At 34.5% G+C, this 23,222-nt stretch overlaps 2 protein-coding genes and 1 pseudogene across 3 annotated transcripts; 1 reads left to right on the top strand and 2 right to left on the bottom strand.

Annotated features, from left to right (window-relative positions):
- Positions 1 to 843: 843 nt before the first annotated feature.
- LOC145612302 (putative receptor-like protein kinase At5g20050) lies at positions 844 to 4,031 on the bottom strand. The gene is made up of 2 exons (XM_081667673.1): positions 2,642 to 4,031; positions 844 to 1,056 (listed from the first exon to the last, which is right to left on the bottom strand). The coding sequence occupies exon 1, from the start codon at positions 4,029 to 4,031 to the stop codon at positions 2,688 to 2,690; it is 1,344 nt and encodes a 447-aa protein (XP_081523799.1). The 3' UTR covers positions 844 to 1,056; positions 2,642 to 2,687.
- A 1,455-nt stretch (positions 4,032 to 5,486) lies between these two features.
- LOC145612246 (putative receptor-like protein kinase At5g20050 pseudogene) lies at positions 5,487 to 9,080 on the bottom strand (annotated as a pseudogene). The gene is made up of 2 exons (XR_014106561.1): positions 8,931 to 9,080; positions 5,487 to 7,278 (listed from the first exon to the last, which is right to left on the bottom strand). The product of XR_014106561.1 is annotated as a putative receptor-like protein kinase At5g20050 pseudogene (transcript).
- A 2,014-nt stretch (positions 9,081 to 11,094) lies between these two features.
- On the top strand, positions 11,095 to 16,808 carry LOC145611448 (protein arginine N-methyltransferase PRMT10-like). The gene is made up of 8 exons (XM_081666779.1): positions 11,095 to 11,374; positions 11,976 to 12,168; positions 12,257 to 12,362; positions 13,940 to 14,129; positions 14,791 to 14,976; positions 15,075 to 15,158; positions 15,832 to 16,052; positions 16,433 to 16,808. The coding sequence occupies exons 1-7, from the start codon at positions 11,171 to 11,173 to the stop codon at positions 16,006 to 16,008; spliced, it is 1,140 nt and encodes a 379-aa protein (XP_081522905.1). The 5' UTR covers positions 11,095 to 11,170; the 3' UTR covers positions 16,009 to 16,052; positions 16,433 to 16,808.
- Positions 16,809 to 23,222: the final 6,414 nt, after the last annotated feature.

Raw genomic sequence — 23,222 nt, 5'->3', positions numbered from 1 at the left:
ACCCATTTATGAATTGGATATGATTAATGGAGGAAGAACAAGTCAATTACACAATAACTCTGCAAATAATAATATACATTACATAATTAACTAGAATCAATCCAGTTCGTAAACCCCCAAATCGAAAATTCCGAAACCTAATCAACTCAAAATTTCTCAATATTCTCATGTAAACAACAATTATTTTGTTCAATTAAACCGAATAAAATTTGTGGTTGATGTAAATTTAAGCGTCTGCAAGTATAATGAAGCAGCTTCAAGGTTCTTTTTGTTCATCTTCCTTCGTCGCCCATTTCGTTCCTTCTCTCTGCGATGTTCATCAATGTTGCAGAAATATTTTTTTTATTTTTTTTTATTTTTTTTACAAAAAAAATATTAAACTAATTGCATTGGAAATGACCATTAATTTGAAATTCAAACCTTTGAATTTTCATTCAAATTTGAATGAAATTTGAAAATAAGTGGATCTTGGGCCCCAAACAAAGAACCTATGACATGCTGCCATGTCACAATGTATGTGGCTCCCACATACAATGAATGTATGTGTAGCTTTTTCCGTAAAATGAGTATTATTACTATCATTGCACCACCCAAAAACTAAACTAATTGTATCATTTATACTACACTGTTTTGGTGGATAAAGTCGGACATAATAATCAATCAAAAAGTTCATGCTTTAAGTGGCCATTAAAAATTGCAAAAATCAAAATTGGTCAGAAACTCAATCAATACATAAATTAAATTATGACTAATTACAGATTTTGCCAAAAAGCAATTCTCTTAGAGATCTAATTAATCATTACATCAGATTACTTCAAACTTTGCATTCAGTGTTACACGACTTACACCAATACTTAAAAAAAAAAAAAAAAAAAAGAGTAAAAATCTAATTTTACATAGCAAACACAAAACATTGAATGTGTATCAAAGGAACGAGTAAAAAAGAAAAAAGGCTCCATGGGGTCGAAAATTTGAGATTCACCCCGGATTTCTTAAGGCTAAATCGAGCAAAGTAACGCCATCGTTACAAACGCATTACCATCTCAGCAACATTACCTAAACACAGAACCAAAATGCTCAGCGTTAGGATTATCTGGTCTGAATAAGTCAAAAAAAGAATAAAGAAGCAATGCCATATGCTGTAAAGAGCAATACATGTATCTAACTAGCTTCCCACTGATATTAAAGCTGGGATATCAACCTTGGCATATTCTTCACAACACAATTTAGTAAGTTTACAGTACCTTCTCAAACTGAAAATATCAACAGAAATTTTTTATAGAATGAAAGTAAGAGCTTATGCTCATTATCGAGTAATTAGCAAGTCTCAGTAGTTTATTAGACATGATTTTAGATGATGATAACAAGCTAAAAAGGAGCAGCTTTGATAATTTGATCCATACATATGGATTTATGCAATACGTACACGTAACATAAGGAAACTCAGGGGAGCATTCTATCAAGAGTGTCCCGTGAGGAAGATTCTGCAACTAAACATCAGTAACCAAAATATGATGTTAATAATTGTGCTACTAAATCATGACAAACAATGATAAAACGCTACAAAGGATCGACGAATTTAGTCCAACCCTGGAGTAAATTTTGCTATTTTGGGCATACGTAAGGGCATTCAAACCAAAACCCTCTCCCAAAAGGTGGGACCATTGTCCCAACAAGCTCAAAAGAAGCCAGATAGTTATGCATACAGAACATTACAAACACAATTTGTAATGTTATTCTTACAGGGAAGCCACTAGATGGCATATCCTGCTAAAATTCCGAATCATTACTCTGGTATGAAATTTGTGTATGATAGTTGACTTTATGAAATAAAAAATACATGTAATAATAATAATGAATAAATCTAGCTGTCAAGCCTGTCATATTACTGAGTCAAGAACATTATATTTGTGGTATGATGTCAACCAAGGACCAAAGACTTAATGTCAAGTTTTGTCAACACAAAGTGCAAAAAAAGGAGATTTGGAATGATTCCTACAAGCGTGAATCCAACTTCTCTTATTCTCCCACTTTTGCACATCTTTTGGAATAATGTCTTGTTGTTAAGTATCAGATCCGTGATTCACTAATGACAGATGCTTACAATCATGTCATCTTGTAGGTGATATTTCGAGTTTAGATTCCTCTCATTACTTCACATTCTGCTAAGATATATTGATTACTCTACGAAAGTTAAAAAATTTCATTCCGTATTACAGGTGAACGTTATGCAGAGGGGTGACGTATAGGAAAATGGATGGAATTTATTAAGAAATGAGGAGTTATGTTGTCTTGTGAAATATTCCTTCTTATCCTAAATTGAAAGTATAAAATTATAATTTTTTCCCCACTTTGAATGAAATTTGCGATATAGTAGTAACATTGATCGGTTAAACTAAACAAATAAAAACATAATTTTTTCTGATAAAAATGTTTTTTTTTTTGCAGACATGACACAATCACCATGGAACTCATGAAAATAACAAATGCTCAACAACTATACATGAAAATTTTAAGCCAGGGCATAGTATTTCACAGTTCAACCACAATCTTAGGCTGAGAAAAGCAAAAAATACAATGAATGGAAGTGGAATAAATAAAGAAAAACAGCAGTAAAATGCAGATGAACAGAAGATTATACCTTTTAAAGCTGCATAGGAGTCAAGTTTCAGCACCAGGCACATGAATTATCGGCCTGACACAAGTGTACCAGGCTCAAATGTTGATGTGCTAGCAGCTGTATTGCAATCTGATAGTACTACTCCAGTAGCCTTTAGCCTGCACATGCCAGGGCCAACTTTGTCTTTGTCAATGGATAACAGATCAACAATGATCATTTCAGTTTCCGGGGGCTCGTCCACTCGCATATTTCCTTCAAGCATATCAACCACCTGAGCCATGGTAGGCCTACGCCTGACCTTCTCTTGAATGCACCATAACGCGGTATACACTAATGTCCTTACCTGTCTCTCATCAATATGCCTTCCTTCCAATAGTCTTTGATCAACCAATGACATAAATTTCCCTTCTTTTGCTTTTTCCACCACAGTTTTTGGAAAATACTCATATTTCCTAACAGACCTATCTTTGCTATCGTCAAGAACACGCACACTTCTCCTCCCTCCAATCATCTCAAGAAGCACCATTCCATAACTATAAACATCGGATTTTGCAGAAATACCATTTTCTAAAAGCCACTCGGGTGCCAAGTACCCCTTAGTCCCCCGTATATTAGTAAATATACTGCTTTCACCTCTTCCCATTAACTTTGCCAGCCCAAAATCTGACACAACTGCTCGATAATTGTCATCGAGCAGTATATTCTCGGGCTTTACATCAAGGTGCAAAATTCTTGACCGGCAATCATGGTGCAAATAAGAGAGAGCCTTAGCCACATCAATGGCAACACCATACCTCAAATGCCAAGGAAGACAACCTGCTGGTCGATTTCTTTTGTCCCTTCTAGGGAATATCCAACCATCCAAGGATCCATTTTGAATGAACTCATAAACAAGAAACCGTGGTCCCCCAGGAACAATGCAATAACCATATAATCTTACCAAGTTAATGTGCTGTACACTTCCAATCGCTGCAACTTCTGATAGAAATTCCTTCTCCCCACGTTCCTGACTTTCTATCCGCTTCACAGCAACACAAGTACCATCTCCTAGGATGCCTTTAAAAACGCTTCCAGATGCCCCTCTGCCAATCAGTGCATTGAAGTTATCCGTAGCCAGCTCAAGCTCTTTTTGACGAAACTTTGTAGGAACACCAGCCACTTTTCTGAGAAAGCTGCAGGGAACAGAAAGTTCCCGGGACATCACATATTTCTGAGGCAAAATAAGAGCAGCTCCCTTGGACCGGCGTCTGATAAGCCATATAAAGATAGCAAAATTAACAGTAAGACAAACACCAAATACACAAAAGAATTGCCAGGTAGGTCCAAGATACAGAGCAGATACAGTAATCAAGGAGATGAGAGTCACCACCAATATCAGAGCAAGTATCTTCGACCACTTGTCATCCATCATAAACTCAAAGCTAAAATAAGATGTGCTATGAGGAAGAAAGCAATCTTCCTTCTTCTTTCCTCATATTTTGAGGACAGCATGATAGACAAGTACATCCATGTTATTCAATACAATGTTGCCCAAGTCAATGATAAATTTTCTTCCCTTATATCATCTCCTTTGATCAAATCTTTTTAGCAATAACTGAAGCATCAACATACAATACCTTTCTCTTTATTTTATTCACATTAATTTCTTATTGATGGAGTATTCATCAGCAAAAAGTTGAAACATTGGGGCAGTTGACCGAGTCATTCCACATAGTGCAAGACATGAATGATGGTAATTGCTTGTGTGTAAGATACAACTCATCCAAAATTAAGAGCATCCTATATTCCTTTTTACTATAAGATCTACAACTAATAATCAAATGCAATGCCGTCATCTTAAGAAAGATTGATTATCCTGCGAACAAAATTTATTATCACCCTTAAAATCAAGGCAAACCTACCAAAAGCAGAAAAAAGGTTCAAAAAGTGAATAATTTTTCCTATCATTTGCCCCTCTCATAGTCAATGCTAATTTTGCTTCTAATTTAGACCACACCACATGTGAAGACACATCAATGTAGATAAAATATCTCAAGAAAGCTCCCTAGAAATGGCGAGGTCCAGCTCATTCTGCTATTAGATACAGAGAATGTGACATGGCTTGTAATTGGCACAATCACTTTGACTCAATGCACTTATTTTTAATTTGCACAATAACAAAAACTGAGTATGAGTATTCATACATGCCGTAAAATATAACATAAGCAATATAATGCTAAAAACCTAAAACTGTGAATTTTTCCAGTTTGTACTGCCATTTTGACTTCTAAGACAAGGGTGACACTGAACACTGAAGTATGAGACCTTAGATATTCAGATAATCTGAACGACCACATCCAAGTCATCACAATCTCATGTCTTCTATTGAGCCAATTACAATAAGAAAATCTCAGGAAACTTTACTGGATTTAAAGGGTTTCAGCAGTGCAATTGAGCATTGTCACATTACGAATCCACCAGTTTTTTGAATCAGCATAAACAACTGTGGCAAGTGGATACATAGCCCTGATAAATAACCTATTCCAATTTAACAACCGTGGCAAGTGGTTACAACATATTATTATTTTGGTATGCATTCAAAGGGACCCTTTTGAATCCTGCAATTGACTTCTAATACACTTTCTTGGCAAAGTTAGATAACAGATGGAAATCAGAAAGAAGTCTAACAATTTTTTTAAAAAAAATCCATTATAAGCCTTATAAGACAGCTACAATGTTTCGGGATATAAGAGAGCAACAGCCAAAGACAAGTGTTACCAAAGATCATGTCAATGAGAGTCTGAGTTATATCTTAAACAACCACACAAGGAGAGGGGAAATGAAGAAGAGATCCAACAAAAGAAAGTATTGAAATATTTACCTAAGTAACCAACCCCAATGCAATCACTAAGCTATTGATATGACAAAATTGTGATAGACTGATAGGTGGAATTATCAATGGTACAATGATGACGTTGAAGCAGCTGCTGGAGATTTATCGTTAGAGAATTGAGAAACCTGCAAAGTAGTAGCCTTTGTATTATTCCGACCTTGGATCTTCTCCGATTTCATTAACAAAAGATCATGGAGGAACATTTTGGTTTCAGGGGGCTCATCAACAGGCAAACGGCCTTCAAGCATATTAACCACCTGACCCGTATTAGGCCTAATCTTAACCTTCTCCTGAATGCACCAAAGGGCTATGTAGACCAGTCTTCTAACCTCATTCTCATCAATAATAGTTCCTTCTTCCAACAGTCTTTTATCAACTACTTCCATAACCTCCCCTACTTTCATTTTCTCATAGACAGTTTTTGGGAAATATTCCCACAATTCCATTTCAGGCTTCATGGACTTTCCTTTGAAATCCCCAGCAGACGACATAAGGAAGTTCCTCCGCCCTCCAATCATTTCAAGAAGCAACATTCCATAGCTATAAACATCAGACTTTGCAGAAACTCCTTTCTCTAGGATCCACTCAGGGGCCAAGTACCCCCTAGTCCCCCGAATTCTTGTAACAACCATATTTTCCTCTTTACCCATTAACTTTGCAAGCCCAAAATCTGTCACGAGTGCTCGATAGTTATCATCAAGAAGTATATTTTCTGGCTTAACATCAAGGTGCAAAATCCTTGACTGACAATCATTATGGAGGTAGCAGAGAGCCCTGGCCACATCGATGGCAACCTGATACCTAAGCTTCCAAGGCAAGCAACCACCTGGCAGGTGTTTTTTGTTGTGTTCACGAGAAAAAATCCAGCGATCTAATGAGCCATTTTGAACAAACTCATAAACAAGGAAGCGTGGTCCTTTTGGGATGATGCAATAACCATACAGGTGTACAAGGTTTGTATGCTGTACACACCCAATTGTCGCCACTTCAGCTCTGAATTCCCTTTCTCCCCGTTCCTGACCTTCAATCCGCTTCACAGCCACACAAGTCCCATCCTTCAGCATTCCTCTATAGACACACCCTGATCCTCCCTGGCCCACAATTGAGCTGAAATTATCTGTTGCCAGTATAAGTTCTTCATGAAGGAACCTTGTTGGATGTCCCAATCCTTTATCAAAACCAGAAAGTTCCTTGTTCCTGGATAGCTTCTCCAGTTGGGTAAAAACCCATACTATGATGCCAAAGGACACAATCATGATAATTCCAAGAACAGTGAAGAAAATCCAGGGTGTTTTCAAGAAAACTGCAGCACCAACAAACAAGATTAGAAGGCCAGACAGCAGAAATAAACCAACCAGCCTAGTTTTCTGCTCTTCCATAATTGCTTAAAACACTCTCTCACAATTTTCTCTGGAAGTTTTACTCATATTTTGGAATCATATAGACTATGAGTGAAGCTCCCATGATTCCATCTAACAAAGATTGATCCTAGAATGAAGTTTACCAATGATTTCAGGTTCTAAATAAGACTTATTTCTGTCAGAGACAGGGAACAAGGAAAGAAGATACTATTAAATATTCCACTTAGTATATGCCTTTTTCAAGCCATTAGCAAATGAGTCCTGGTAAGAGGATATCTAATCTTGTCCTGTAGCTGTGACAAGCTCATCAAAGAATAGTTAACTAAGCCCCCTCCATGAAAAGCGTATAATAGTCCATTATTTTCTAATGTTGAAGATTGATTCTTGAAATTATCCTGATTCTTTCTTCTAAGCATTCTCATTTGCTGCCATAAGTCAATCAAACAGATGACATCAGATAGAGGTTTGACCATTCACTAATGCAGAAGATATAAAGAGTTAAATACTTATAAACAAAATAATATGACTCATGGAACCATCCCAGTTGACTTGATCAAATTAATAACCATTTCTCATGTAAAGAACACCTATTTATCCAATAATAATAACACAAATAATGACGCACTCATTTATGTCAAGATAGCTAGATTAACCAGGACATAGTTGTTAACCACAATAATCATGTAGACACAAAGTAGATCAAGCATGAAGCACCATGTAATGCAAACATTAAAAGGCATGGCTTATACTGACTGATAATAAGATTTTCTTGTGAAACAGATTAATGCTTCAACACTTACAATAATTAAATGACATGGTACACTTCAAACCACAATGGGTTTGTGGCCAAACCGCCAAAGGGGATATAGTTCACTATTGCAAAATTTTCATCCATTCTCAACAAATATGATTATATGAAAATTCATAGTTGCCAAGTTTTTTATTGTTTAAAGTATGTTATTGAACTAAACAAACTACCTTGCTTAAATCTGAATTGAAGAAGAAAAAAAAAACATATTGGTTGATATATGGGGTCATTCAAGCTACATGTAGTATCAATTATAGCTCAACATTGGAGAAGATCAGAAGATTGTAGCATAACATTAATGTGACAACTGACAAGCTATAAGAAATCTTGCTTAACTATTAGAGACGCCCTTACTTATTAATCTTAGTAGTACTCTCAATTAGTCAATCAAGAAGCATTCCTATCAAAAGTTTCGGACTCTCAATTGTATTCCAATCAAGGGTACAATAGTGAGGCTATATTCAATATCCCTGTCCCCTTCCTTAACAAGGAACAATGAGTTGAATCAGAAATTTACCTAAACTCTTTTTTCTTCCCAATTTTCTTTTCAAGCCCGAAAAAACCATAATAACCTCATTATATGTATATAGTACTTTGTATATGCCAAAAAATTCAAACCAAGCCTCAGACCAACACACACCATGCTAGCTTGCTAGAATTATCACTCGTCCGCCCCTCAGACCCTCACCCGGCCAAACCATAGAAGCATAAATATTATATTTAAAAATGTCTAATTTTATGTTATGGTAATACTATACTCTACACCATCCTATCCAAATTTATATCAAGTATTATACTAATTCAATCTTAATTAATGACCCATTATGCTTTATAATTGGGGCAAATCTTAAAATGGCTTTCACAGATGTTGGTCTTTTCTTTGCTTGTAAATTCTAACTACCTCATTCTTCTTCTTCTTCTTTTTTTTTTTTTTTTTTTGACATGACCTCATTCTAATACACCCTAACTGATTAACATAGTTTATTCAATATTTCCATCAAATCAAAAACACCCTTTGACTAATTAATTCAAATTAAAAAAATATATAATACAAAACTAAATTTAAGATGAATAATATACTAGCAACAAACAATGGTGGACATTTGGGCAAGTAGATACATACAAATCAATAAACTAATAAAGAAATGAAGAATATACCATGCATATTTGCTGATGATTTTCCACAAACTTTACTAATAATCTACAGTTTAATAATTATTATTGCCAATTATTGGAGAATAAATATTCGGAATTCTTTTAATTATGTACCTGATAGAAGCACTCTTTGCTGCTGCATACTAAGAAACCCAAATGTGTCGCATTTCAATTTCAGACTTCAAATGAGTACAAATGATCAAATTACTTTCGGCCCTAATTTCAGAAAACTCTGGTTTGATTTTTCACCTTCTTCAATGTACATAAAGAAAAGGAAATGCTACTCCTACTTTTGCGCAATTTCTATCATACTCCTGGAATGTACACGGTACTCCAATTTTATAAAACTCATGTTATTTTAATGTTAATTTTTTATTATTTTAAATTGTCTGTATGTTATTTTTAAATACATCTATGTTATTCGCCCTATTTCTCATTCATCTTCCTCCCGCACTAACTCTCTCTTCCTCTCAAATACTTCAACTCAAAATCATACACTTTCTCTCTCCTTTCTTCTTCCAATTTTTGGGTTTTTTTAGGAATCAACCACACTCTCACTCACCCTCTCTTCCTCTCACTACTCCAACTCAAATCAAACACACTTTCTCTCTCCTCTTTTCTTCTTCTAATTTTCTGGGTTTTTTAAAAATCAATTGATTTGAAGGTAATTTAAGGGTTTAAATGTGTTTATGTCCAAAAATTTAGTATCTTCTAAAGTGTTTGATTCTCTTCACGATGCATTGAAACTCAACACTGCTAATGTTATTTTGATATGAATTTATTATTATTTCAATTTATATATATATGTTATTTTTAAATAAGTACATGTTATTTAATGTAAATTAAAAATAGCATGAGTTGAAGTTGAAGTAATAAATAAGTAAATAACATATTGTTGTAACAAAATAACACGCCATTTAAACAAAATAACATAAAGTGTACGCAAAATAACTCATATATTGTGTAAGGAGTACGATAATCCATAGTACTCCAGGAGTATATAATACTAATTGCTACTTTTGATTGTGTGTAAATGTGTAATTAATTACCCAAAAAATCATGAAAAGTTATTAATTAGTTAAAATAATAAAATTGCACCTCGAGTCAAGGCTAAAGGTGTCAATTTGGGTCATTTATCGATTTTTTTGGTTGACTTGTGATGGGTTGATACTTAGTTTTAAGTTTGGTTGAAGAGTTCATTGAATTGAGGAGATTAGGTTAGTCTGTAAATTGCTAGCTTGAGTTTTTGTCGGACTATATTCGAGTCATGCCAATTCGAATTAACATCTCGGTGTTAGAGGCATCAAAATATTATAGTTGGCAATTGATCATAAACGCACTGGATTTTTAATTACAACTCCGTAATAGGTAACCATTGTAGTGTAAGTAACGTAGAAAAATAACTTGAAATATTATGTGGTAAAGTAAGCTAATTTAGGATTCTTTTGGCATCGCTGTGGTTTTCTGTTTTTTGGTTTTTAAAAGTATATTATATATGTCACATAACGAATAAAAAATTATTAAGACTTATTAAAATCATGATAATTTTTAAAATTGACAACAGAAAAGTGGAAACACCTTTTTCTTATTTCTAGTTTTTGGTTTTTTGTTTTTTAAAAAAAAACAGAAAAACTGAAAACTAAAAATGATGCCAAACAAGCCCTTAGCAATTAGTTTTATCAGTAAAGATGCTCAACTCATGTGATTACGCAAAAATTACACTTGTGGTGTTAGGGAAATAGAAAAGAATTAGAGAAAGCGAGAACCATATATGCTTGTAATTTTAGTAAAACGAATGAAATACATTGTCTCAGTTACTCATCCACCAAGGACCAATTAGAGATTTAAAGAAAATCGCAAATGGTGTTGTTTGTATTATTCCAAAATCACAAACTATTTTCGACTTATTTTTCATTTTTTTTTCTACTTTTTCGTCTAATACGAGTGTAGAGTACTTTATAATTCTTTTCATTTTAGTTTCATTCCATCAAGTTTAATTACTACCTCCGTTACATATTATTTGCAACGATTTGACATAAACTAAAGAGAAAAAATGTCTAATCGTTGCAAATAATATGTAACGGAGGTAGTGTAAGCATCGATTCAAATTCCATTCACTCCGAGTCAATTCAGGATCATTCAACAAATCAATATATTCTCTAAGAGGAGTACCAAATACAAATGGATGGACCTACTTTAAAATACTTGTACTATCATTCATGAAATTTGATTCATTGAGAAGTGAAGGGCATAAAAGGCCTTTGCCCTAAAAATTTCATCTTTCTCTAGTCTCCCTCTCATTTTCTCTCTCTTCACTCAACTCCACTCAACACCCAAAACAGAGAGAAAAAACCATGGGAAGCTCATACGTTAATGGCGGCGGAGAGCGGGGACTCGGCGGTGCTGGCCCAGGAACGGTGGACAAAGGTGTAGATTACGCCAATTACTTCTGCACTTACTCTTTCTTGTACCACCAGAAAGAAATGCTCTCTGATCGTGTTCGAATGGATGCTTATTACAACTCCATTTTCCAGAATAAACACCATTTTATTGGCAAGGTTTACCCCTTTTCTCTCTTTCTAATTTTATGTCTTTATTTATGAAAAATCATTTCAATTTGTTTTTGTATTTCTTGGGTTTTGTGGAGTTTTTTCTGGGGTTCTTGTTTTCATCAAATTTATGCAAAAAGATTGGTATTTGGGGTGTTTTTGGGTGGAAATAATGTTTGTGTGTAAAAGGGTAAGCTGGATTTTGTGTTTTTTATGCAATTTTTGTGGGTTGGGGGGAGTTGCTTGTAGGAGCACATTGTGTGAAGTTTCTGAATATGTTGATTAATCCTTTTATAATTGCATTTGCGGAATAATATTATTGGAATTTCCTGGAAGAAGTTGTTACCTTTCCTGTAATAGTTAGTGTTTTATGGGGATTTTTGGGGACAATGACCCGACTGTGAATGAGTGATGTGAAGACATTGTTAAAGGAAATGCATGTCATATTCTTAATTAGGAGGGGCTGGAACAAGATGATGATTATGTCTGAATGGAGGGTTTGAGATTTCAGTGAGTGACTAAATGTATGTGGTATAATGAATGAATTAGTGATTGAAGTTTGATCTCCTGGTCTGATTTGTGTTATCATTTTTTGTTTGTGCGGAAAAAGACTGTGTTGGATGTAGGAACTGGTAGTGGTATCCTTGCAATTTGGTCTGCACAAGCAGGTGCACGAAAGGTCTATGCAGTGGAAGCTACAAAGATGTCTGAGCATGCTCGACTGCTTGTTAAAGCGAATGGCCTTGAGGATGTTGTTGAAGTCATTGAGGGTTCTATGGAAGATATTACTCTTCCGGAAAAAGGTTTTTACTTCTTGTCCTTTTGAAGTTTTTTACACTTTCAGCTTTGATTGGTGAAATTAAGTAACTAATGATGTTACTGGATGAACAGTTGATGTAATTATATCAGAGTGGATGGGATACTTTTTGCTTCGTGAGTCCATGTTTGACTCTGTGATCTGTGCACGGGATCGATGGCTGAAGCCGACTGGAGTTATGTAAGTCATATTAAGTCTGTGGCATTTTCTTGCTGATTTCAATCTTTACTGATGTATGTTCTGGAAATGGAAGCTCTTTCCTCATTTATTGTTTGTAAAGATTTTTAAGGGGCTGGCTTTATTAACTGCAATACAGTGAAATATTAAGGACCTAACATTAAAATCCTTGTAACTCCATAGAACAGTAGAAGTATTGGCAGGTGGTTTGAGGTTTGGATTTTGACGTATTTACTCTTTTTTTTTTTTTTTTGAAAGCTATTTACTCTTTAATTATTTGAACACGAAACAAAGTGCTTTTTGAGTGGTCACTTTTGTTCCTTTAGATTATAAAGAGGGGTTGTGGGGCTTAAAACTGGGATGTCCTGCCATGGCTGTGAAACCCTGCTGGATAGGCTTAGGGCATATTTTTAATGCCCTCCCCTCAGTTTGTATAGGGATACTATATGACTTGTTATGCTGTGAAGTCCGAAGAAGGTTACGAGCTACCCATGAGCCACACCGGACTCTAGAATTTCTTAGTTTGTCGAATGTATGTCTGGTGTTTTTAGTCAAGGAATTGTTTAGTTGAAGATCCACCTTGAGCACTTTTGTGTAAGGGTTCATCAGCGATGCTATATTGTTTTGTTAATAAATCAATGTGAAGTAGAATTTTGTTGTAAGTTTTGGTTATCACTTATTATTCATACCACAGTTGCTACTATTGAGCTGTTTGCTAAATCTAATCTTCATTGTTTCTCAATGGCTCTGAACTGAATAATCAAAGAACATATAGTTAGGGATGACATTTATAGTTGATTTTTCCATTAATAGATCAACATGCACACACCGAACAAGTCAAGAGGTTAATTGTCAATGAAAAAATCTAGTTGATGTGGAAGTGGAATTGCTTTAGGTGATAACAATACATTATTGGGGATGCATAGCCTTTGTAAAAAATTATGGTGAAGGAAGCAATCAGGCTAGTGATTGTTGCTTCATATAGACTTGAAGTTGCTTGTTAGCATTTTACTTGAGATGAGCTGCTGCAACTTCAGTAGTATAGTAGAGTGAAGACTAATGATCGATGGTTAGACCTTAGGGAAGTAAAGTCTAGTGATTGTATTTGGAGTTGGCCCAAAGTTTACAATGCCTATGCGGATTTATAGATGAGCTGGTATAATGACAATCATCAATGGTCTAACACTCTAACCAAGTATTTTTAAGGTTTTAGTACTTGAAATGTTGATCAATCACCTAAGTTTTTAGCCAATTGGTGATTTTGAAGTTAGTTGCTTTGATTTCCAAAATAATTGTTTTTAGCAGTATGTCTTGTGAGAAATAAGCGACAGTTATTTTCTATTTGATGACTTAATTCTAGGACTCACACTTGCCAATGAGAAAGGATATATATGGTAGTATTTGAATTTTGTAGACTCCAAAGAGGCCATTTTCTCATGCTTTAAAATCACATTGTTATGCATATAACAGTATTGTTGAGATGCCTCTCCTCTTATAGATTGTCTCTATTCACACTTGTGTCATGAAATTTAGCATAACACCCTTATGTTTAATAATTTAAGGAAATTCGGGTATTGCAGGTATCCAAGTCATGCACGCATATGGTTGGCTCCTATAAAATCTCACTTGATAGATCAGAAAAGGGATCACTATGATGGAACTATGGAAGAATGGCATGGTTTTATTGATGACACTAGGAACTCCTATGGTGTAGATATGAGTATTCTCACAGAGCCTTTTACTGATGAGCAGAAGAAATACTACCTACAGGTCAGTGGTCATTTCTTTTTCTTAAGCATTGAAAAAAAATTATGATGTTTTTCTTCTAGAGGTAGGCTTGGAATTTTGTTCTCTTCATGCTCAGTTTACCATTTCGTCTATGGGTTCAAATTCTCATAATTATAAACTGTAAAACTAAAATTTACATCTTTGTACAAGTGTGTTCAGAAAATAAGAGTTCTCTTTTTTTTTTTTTTTTTTTTTTTTGAAGGTCATTGAGAGCAACGCTGCATTTTCCCCCTGACAACCACTTTTTTGGTGTTTAAATGTGAACTTTTGTGCATGGTTGCTGCAGGTGTATGTGCTAATGTAATGTGCATGAATGACATATGTTTGCTTGAATGTTTATAGCTTTGTTTCAGGTTACTTCTTAGCACTGGTGATAAATATTCAACAAAAAATTCATACAAGTAATTAATTGTTGAAGATGCATTCTTTGTACATTGATATTGATCATATGTGATGTGACATGTATCGCCTAATTACATACAGATGTTGCTTCTCATATTACCATTATGTGAAATGAACTGGCAATTTAAGTAGTTATGGCAAATGAATGATGTCCTCGACTCCAGTTTTAAGTATTTTCCTTTTTATCAAATACATTAGCTTTTATTATATCTTTTATTGAGCTTGGCCGTTATAATTTCAGACTTCATTGTGGAACAACCTTCGTCCTGAACAAGTCATCGGAACAGCTTCCATCATCCAGGAGATGGATTGTTTAACTGCTACTGTTGAAGATATCCTTGTTATCAAAACTCAATTTTTCTCATCAATCTTGGAGGAGGATACAAAGTTCTCTGGATTTGGAGGCTGGTTTGATGTTCATTTCAGAGTAAGTAGAATTTTATTATGTCCAAAGCACGCTTGATTTTTGTAAAAAAAATCATTGATTATATATTTTTTTGTACATTTATTATTTTGGTATCTCAGGGAAGAAGTGAAAGTCCTGCTACAACTGAGATTGAGTTGTCAACCGCCCCAAGTATTGAAAATGGCACACATTGGGGTCAGCAAGTAAGTACCGCAGCAAATAAAGATATAGCATGTTTTATTTGTTAATTTTTTTTTTTTTAAAACAAAGCATGTTTGAATTTTGTTTATTCTTCAATTAGTTGGAACTTAGAAGATAGGCATATTTTAATTTATAGACAGTGATTACTCCTTGAGTTAATCTGTCTTCATATGAATCTAGTAGGTTTATTTTATTGATTATGGCCATTATTCAGTTGTGTTGACTTTTGATGAATACTTCTGGGGATGAATATACAGTTACATGAAAATCTCTAGTTACCTTTTCATTGAAAAGAAAGAAGAGCATTATGTTTGTTCTTTTGGATGCGTTATTCTTGTTGCCAGAGGGCACTCTCTGCTATTATCGACTACCTGACATATATTTGTCTGGTTTTCTTTTGAAATTAAGAGAAAAAGTTTTACTTATGGGGCCATTATTGGGGATTTTATTATATATGAATATATGATCCTCCCTATCCCAAAATAATTGCGTCTTAAATTAGGAAAAGTTTATGATGGGAGGATGATATATAAGTCAAGGATCAGGGTGATGAAAATTGTTTCATACTTTCATTAGTTACTGAACATTATTGCTTCTCATGGTGTGCTTGATACTAAATTATGTCATTGCCAGTTTGCAACTGTTGTGATATTTTTTTTCGTCTCTATATCTCAGGTCTTCCTCTTAAATTCTCCCATTCGATGTAGTAAAGGAGATAATATGAATGTTTCTTTTGTGATGAACCGTGCTAAAGATAACCATCGACTGTTAGAAGCTGAATTTGGGTGTGAGTTCAAACTGGCGTCTGGCCAGCCACTCCAGCCGTTCAGGAAGAAGTTCTTCATTGAGTGAGAAAGGAAATGGATGAAACATTCTTCTTAGGAGTCTTACAAAAGGTAATTTTGGTATGATTTCAGCATTGTAGCTTTTCTTGATTAAAAAATTTAGATGTGTAACACAGCTGCTAGTACTTGGTATAAACGTTGTCAGACTCTGTGACATAGCCTGTCTTCCTCCATGTGGATGGGTATGTAGAGAAAAGACAATGTTGTGCTTGTTACTTAAGGTCGAGAGAAGATAACTAGCAATTACTTGTCTATAACTTTGTGGTCCTTCTAGTTTATCAAACAAGCAAAACATTGTTTTTTTAGCTAATAATCTATGTAGAATGGACATATATATGTTTTTCAAAGTAGTATTGTGATTATCTTTTTTTTTTTTTTTTTTTTTTTTTTTTTTTTTTTTTTCTCCCCTAATATCTTCCATCTTTTTCCAGTGCTGCTATGACTCAGAAGACATAAAGCAGAAGTCTGATACTTTTCAGGATATGGTGAATTTATTGGGAAGTTGTGGCCTTTCGTTAAAGCCTGAGAGGTAGTTTATCTTAAAACTCTCAAGCTTTTCTGCTGGTTTATTGGATATACAAATGTCAGCAATTATTGTGTTAAACTGAATGACTAACAAGGATCCTAAATTGGGTACGACAAAAATGGTTTGAGTTGTTCTGTATTGGCTGAAACAGAGCTCATGGCAAGGCAAATATAATTTTTGAAGTTGAATGATGTAATGCATAGTAGTAAAAAAGATTGATGTAATGAATGAGTATTTTTGTTTTAGTAATTTTTGTATCTGCTAAAATTTTCTTGCTTGTCTATCCTTTGGCACTCCAAGATCTTTACAATTCCATGATCAAATGCTAAATTCTTTAGTACTTCGTATAATGATAGTAAAATTTTCCAAGAGAATACTTTCTCTTGGTATAATTTTATTCCCACTTTACATAAAAAAACTCTCTTTTGTTCAATCTACCTAAAAATCTTGGAGACTAGAAAACAAAAACAGAGAGGCAGAGGGATATGTGTACAAGTTTTGAATCATTTGTTGTTTCAGAAAAATGGTGTTATAATAAAATGTGTTTGTGCTTTGGGTATTTGGTTGGTTAGAAAGATGTATTACAGTGGTTGTCAACTAATTTAGTTGATCGAAATTCGTAATATAAGGTAGTGGAAAAAATCGGAGATGTCGAAATGTGGATTTATTAAAGAATTCTATACTCAATATTTTTTTGAAATAAAATTTCATAAATAAGTCGTAAGACATCTAAAAAAGTATAGAGAGATTTAGATCTAACAAATACACTATAACTAAATCAAATAAAAATATTCCGTAAGCAAAGCTACGATCATTGTTGCAAATCGACGATCGTTGGTGCAATCTATTGCAATATTTTGTTGTTTAGAACAGTACTCCCTTCGTTTTTAAATACTTACTCCATTTCTATTTTTTACACTATTCATTTGTCCTACTTTAACTGATGTTTGTGATTTATACATAAGAAAAAAATATAGTCTTGTGGGTACTTGTTAGAAACGTTTCAATGTATAGATTATTAATTTTTAATTGTTAGAATATATATTTATTGATAATTAAATATATAATTGATCAAAGATTAGTATCGGCATACATGTCCAAAAGAAATGGAGCAAGTATTTTAAAACGGAGGGAGTATCATTTAAGAGCATCTCAATTTTCACGAAATAATGGTGCTTGGGAGATGAGGATTTGTTTGATTTTGCTGTTGAGCCAAATCTTTAAAAACTGCTCTTCAACTAACTAAATTAATACATTAATCAACTTTTTTTTTTTTTTTTAATTTTGTTTATTTTGTGTTTTTGGAGTGAATAGTCAAATATATGAGCTAAGTGGCAATATGGCAATATTGTAATTAAATAAACTACTTTTATAAAAATTATAAAAAAAAAAAAGGCCCTACAGGCTACGCGTATTAATATAAATATGAAAAAGTCATGTTGACGGGACATATTTGTTAATTTATTTACAATTTTATCACTAGAACTTCTTCATTAGTCAACTAGTCATTTTTATAAACTGCTGTCTGAAGAAAACAATTTAGTATGAGCCAAACGATAAGCATAACCTTAAAATAAAATAAAACGAGAAGCACGCGCATTTTATTTAACCAAGGTTTATATTACCTCTTTACATGTTATATCATGTAAAGATGATCTAACAGCATATAGCCTGCTGGTACAACTTACTGTCTCAAATTCTTCTCAATAATTTATAATTTATCTTTTTAATATTAATCAATGAAATTCGTCTTCCCTTCATATATAACCACTATATATATACTTGATTCATTCTTGCAAACTTCATCCATCCAAATTAATTAAGAATCTAACTTCCAATCCAAAAATGAAAATGAGCCAGATTCATGTGATGACAAAGTGTGCGGTGTTCATAACCATGGTTATGCTTCTGATGGCCTTCGTCGTCTCAGCTGCCCGACCTGCAATACACCTCAGCGTAACCGAAAGGTTAGGGGCTCGTGTAGAGGGCAATTTTCGCAGCTGGAGTCGTTGGGATATCGGTGCACATGTCTGAGGGCTTCCGGTCCGGTGGGTCTTTAATTTGATCCCTAATATCCTCTTATAAGTTATAACTTCAAAGCATGCATGTATCATGCATGTATGTGATGTATTCTCTAATATTTACTAATATATATGCGTATTTATTATTACGAATTTCTGTATAATTTCAAAGCATGCATGTATCATTACGTTATTCATCAGTTTGGTTATCATTTGTAAGGTTGTTTATTTTCTGCTATATATGTAAAAGCAAAGGTTGAAATGTGTTCAATTGATGTCACAATATGTCATAATTGTTTCATATTGTACCTTTAATTATCATTATGTCTCAATAAATTTTACTTAATACGAGTATGTCATAATTGTTTCATATTGTATCTTTAATTATCATTATGTCTTAAATTTTACTTTGATCGTCTTTGTTATATGTTTTTTTGTGGGCCCCAAAAAGGGAAAATACTGGAAAAAAACGATAATTGGAAAAATATGAAAATTTGCTGAAATAGTCCAAAAGATGGGGAAAAGGTTGGGAATAAGAGGGGGATGGGCATTTAACACTTTTTACATCACATATTTCCCTTATTGTGTTTTTTTCGAGGTTTAATACTGGGACCGAGAATATGGTGATTGACCCCAAAACAAGGTGATTGGGGGACAATTTGGGTTGTTGGTGATTGTTTACATGAGATAAGATATGATACTTACATTACAAACATGAATAGTTTGTTCAAATATATCAATCACATCACATCAAATAACACACATGTGAACAGTAAAATGGATTTTCATAGTTACTATTGTCAAATCAATCATCACATCATATAATGTGTGCATTTCCATTACTATTGTCAAGTCACATCACAATTAGTCTTAAACATCACATCACTATTTTACCCACATTATATCACTTATATAGTATAATTATACTCTTATGACATCACTATTGTTAAGTCACATCATATAATGACATCCCGTCATTAAAAATATACTTGCATGACATTATTATAGTCAAGTCACATCACTTTAACATACTTATATGACATCATTATAAATGTAGTCAAGTCACATCACATTATTACACTTATATGACATTACTATATTTCATAAATTTAAACATAGAATCAAAACTCATTCTTGGTAGTTTATGGACATCTTTATCGGTGTCTTATGGTTTCAAACCTCCTTATATTACCCCAAAAGTCATCCAACACATTCTGTTCATTTTTTGAAAAAATGTCAAAAACTAATCTGAAATCGTGTATTATAGCCTTCAATTTTGGCCAATTTTCCACTTATTTTGACCCGCAAATAAAAATTGCCGAGATGCTTACCATGGACCCTAATACACCTCGGGAGTCTATTTGGGTGGTTGCAACCATCCAATATGCCTTTAAACAGTTAATTTACCCGTTCGCACCTTGTACCGATTTCGTGAACTCAAGCCAACCACGGACATTTATGACAACATATAATGGTTATATATAGTTCCAAACGGCATTATATGACCCTAATATGTATCCTCTAGGATCTCAACACTTTTCGCCACCGGGCCTCGTAACTTTCAAAATTCCTCAAACAACGTGGATAATAGCCTTCAGTTTTGGAATTTTTTTGACCTTTTTTCGCCCGGAAATAAAAATTACCGAGGTATTTACCATGGTCCCTAATATCCTCCGGGAGCCCATTTGGGTGGATAAAACCATCCAATATGCCTTTAAACAGTTAATTTACCCGATTACAACTCGCAATGATTTCATAAAATCAAGCTACACCACAAACATTTATGACAACATATAATGGTCATATATGGTTCCAAATGTCATTATATGACCCCGAGATGTATCCTCTAGCATCTTAAGATTTTTCGATACCGGGTCCCGAAACCTCCCAAATTCCTTAAAAAACGTGGATAAGCCTTTAATTTTGACAATTTTTGACTTTTTTTGGGACAGAAAAAAAATTTGTCGAGATGATTACCATGGACCCTAATACCCTTCAGAAGTCCATTTGAGTGGGTGGGACCATCCAACTTGCCTTTAAGCATTCAATTTAACCATGTTCGTATACGTATACGCTTCTTGTATTGGCTATAAGCTTCCACGAGGCCTTTACATAGCCGAATAATGGTCATATATGGGTCAAAACAATATCATATAAACCCGTGAAGCATGCCGTAGTGTTCCGTGAAATTCCGACACCGGGTCCGGACACCTCCTAAATTGCTCCGATCTCGTGTATTATAGCCTTCATATTTGGCTTCCGTATATCATTTTTTCACCCAGCGAGATTATGCATCTAAGTACTTCCATGGGTTCCCAAAAGGCCTTGGTAGTCATACATAGTGCCCGAAACCATCTCATTCATCCTTAATCATCGTGTCTTAAGGGCCTTGAGAGTCGTAACTAGTGCCGGAACCAAGTACGTATGCCTTGTCCTTGGGTGCACATGTCTTATGCACATCCCGCACGGCCCCTTATACTATCCAACATCCCAACACTTAGGCTTTGTGACTTGTCTTTACTCCGTACTTGGCATTGTTTAGCATACGAGATGCATCGGTAACCTCGTTTTCCAAAATATAGGTGTTTTTAGGGAATAGGGTGTGGTGGGGGGGAGGGACGAATCGAAGCGACATAGGGCTGAATCTCAGTGGATCGTGGCAGCAAGGCCATTCTGCCACTAACAATACCCTTTCGCGTATTTAAGTAGTCTGCAAAGGATTCAACCCGCCGCTCGGTAGAAATTGTAATTCAAGGCGGCTCTCACGGCGCATCCAACGCGTGAGCTTAGCCTACGACACGTGCCCTTGGGGGCCGAAACCCCTACTGTTGGACGGCAATCAGGGCGGCGGGCGCATGCGTCGCTTCTGGCCCGGATTCTGATTTAGAGGCGTTCAATCATAATCCAGCACACGGTAGCTTCGCGCCACTGGATTTTCAACTAAGCGCGATGACCAATTGTGTGAATCAACGGTTCCTCTCGTACTAGGTTGAATTACTATTGCGACACTGTCATCAGTAGGGTAAAACTAACCCGTCTCAAGATGGTCTATACTGAGCTCACGTTCCCTATTGGTGGGTGAACAATCCAACACTTGGTGAATTTTGTTTCACAATGATAGGAAGAGTCGACATAGAAGGATCAAAAAGCAACGTCGCTATGAACGCTTGGCTGCCACAAGCCAATTATCCCTGTGGTAACTTTTCTGACACCTCTAGATTTAAATTCAAAAGGTCTAAAGGATCATTAGGCCACGCTTTCACGATTCGTATTCGTACTGAAAATCATAATCAAACGAGCTTTTACCCTTCTGTTCCACACGAGATTTCTGTTCTCATTGAGCTCATCTTAGGATACCTGCGTTATCTTTTAACAGATGTGCCGCCCCAGCCAAACTCCCCACCTAACAATGTCCTCCGCCCGGTTCGGCCCTCTTATATCCAACTTGATCGATTCTTCTTTGCATGATTCTACTAAGGGGAACTTCAGCTAGACGGCTAGACCTAAAGGTCCAACATTGTATAGAGTACTAAGACCATCTCCAATGATGAGACTCAATTTTGAGTATTGAAATACAAAATGAGTTGGCTTTTCAACTAAGCGCGATGACCAATCTGTGAAATAGCGTATGAAATTATAGAGCTTATTGATTACAGAAGTATATTATTATATTAATCATGTAATTAATAATGAAAATGGAGATGACGTATGATTAAAACTTTATACTTTTTTTTTTACATGATGGTAATCAACTAATTAATCATTTTAATTAGAAAAAGAAATCAAAAGATGGTCTATCATAATCTTCAAAGCCTCATCAAGAGTTTCTTTTTATTCACAATCTATCAAAAGCATAAACCAAGTAATAGTTTTGATTGTAAAATATATACTACATATGTTATTATTTGAAAAATTTGCAAATAACAGCCATTTTAAGTTCGTATTTTGCAAATTGCAGCCATAAAAAAAAAATTGCAAATTGCAGCCTTAAAGTTCGTATAAATTGTAAATTGCATCCCAATTCAACTTTTTCATTGGTTACATGTCGAAAAATCTTCGGTTAAGGTTTTAGGGGTTATTTTAGCTCTTCTGGGCCCGAATTGAGCTCGAAATTAGCAAAAAAAATAACGTAATGATATTGCAGCTAATGATAATTTTAGGCATGCCTTTGGGCCGATCTTTTGAAGTTCATCTTTATGTCTAATGATATTGCAGCTAATGATAATTAAAGCCAAATTTCATACTTTTAGTATATATTACAACAACAACGACAACAATAATAATAATAATAATAACAATAATAATAATAACAATTAAAATAATAATAAAAACTATTAGTGGATTCATTTTGAACTTCATTTTATTTTTTATAATTATTAGTGGATTAATATATAACTACTAATCCATAGTTATAAATCATTAATTCATAGTCAAATATTTCAGTTAGTTCACTTCAGTTAAATTCAGCCCCAATTAGTTCAGTTCACTTCAGTTCCAATTTGTTCAGTTCAGTTCAGTTCGGTTGTTTTCCGTAAAACGGAATATGCCCTAACTATAAACATGTAATTGTAATAAAAATGGAAAGCACGTATGGTTTTTTTTTTTTTTTTTTTTTTTTTTTGAAGCCACGTATGAGTTATTAAATTATGTCCTTTTGTTTAACAAAATTTAATA

This window comes from Chenopodium album, chromosome 24 (genome assembly GCF_948465745.1).
Source record: "Chenopodium album chromosome 24, dcCheAlbu1.1, whole genome shotgun sequence".
In the NCBI taxonomy this organism is placed as follows: domain Eukaryota; kingdom Viridiplantae; phylum Streptophyta; class Magnoliopsida; order Caryophyllales; family Amaranthaceae; genus Chenopodium; species Chenopodium album.
This window is presented reverse-complemented; position numbering and strand designations above follow the sequence as displayed.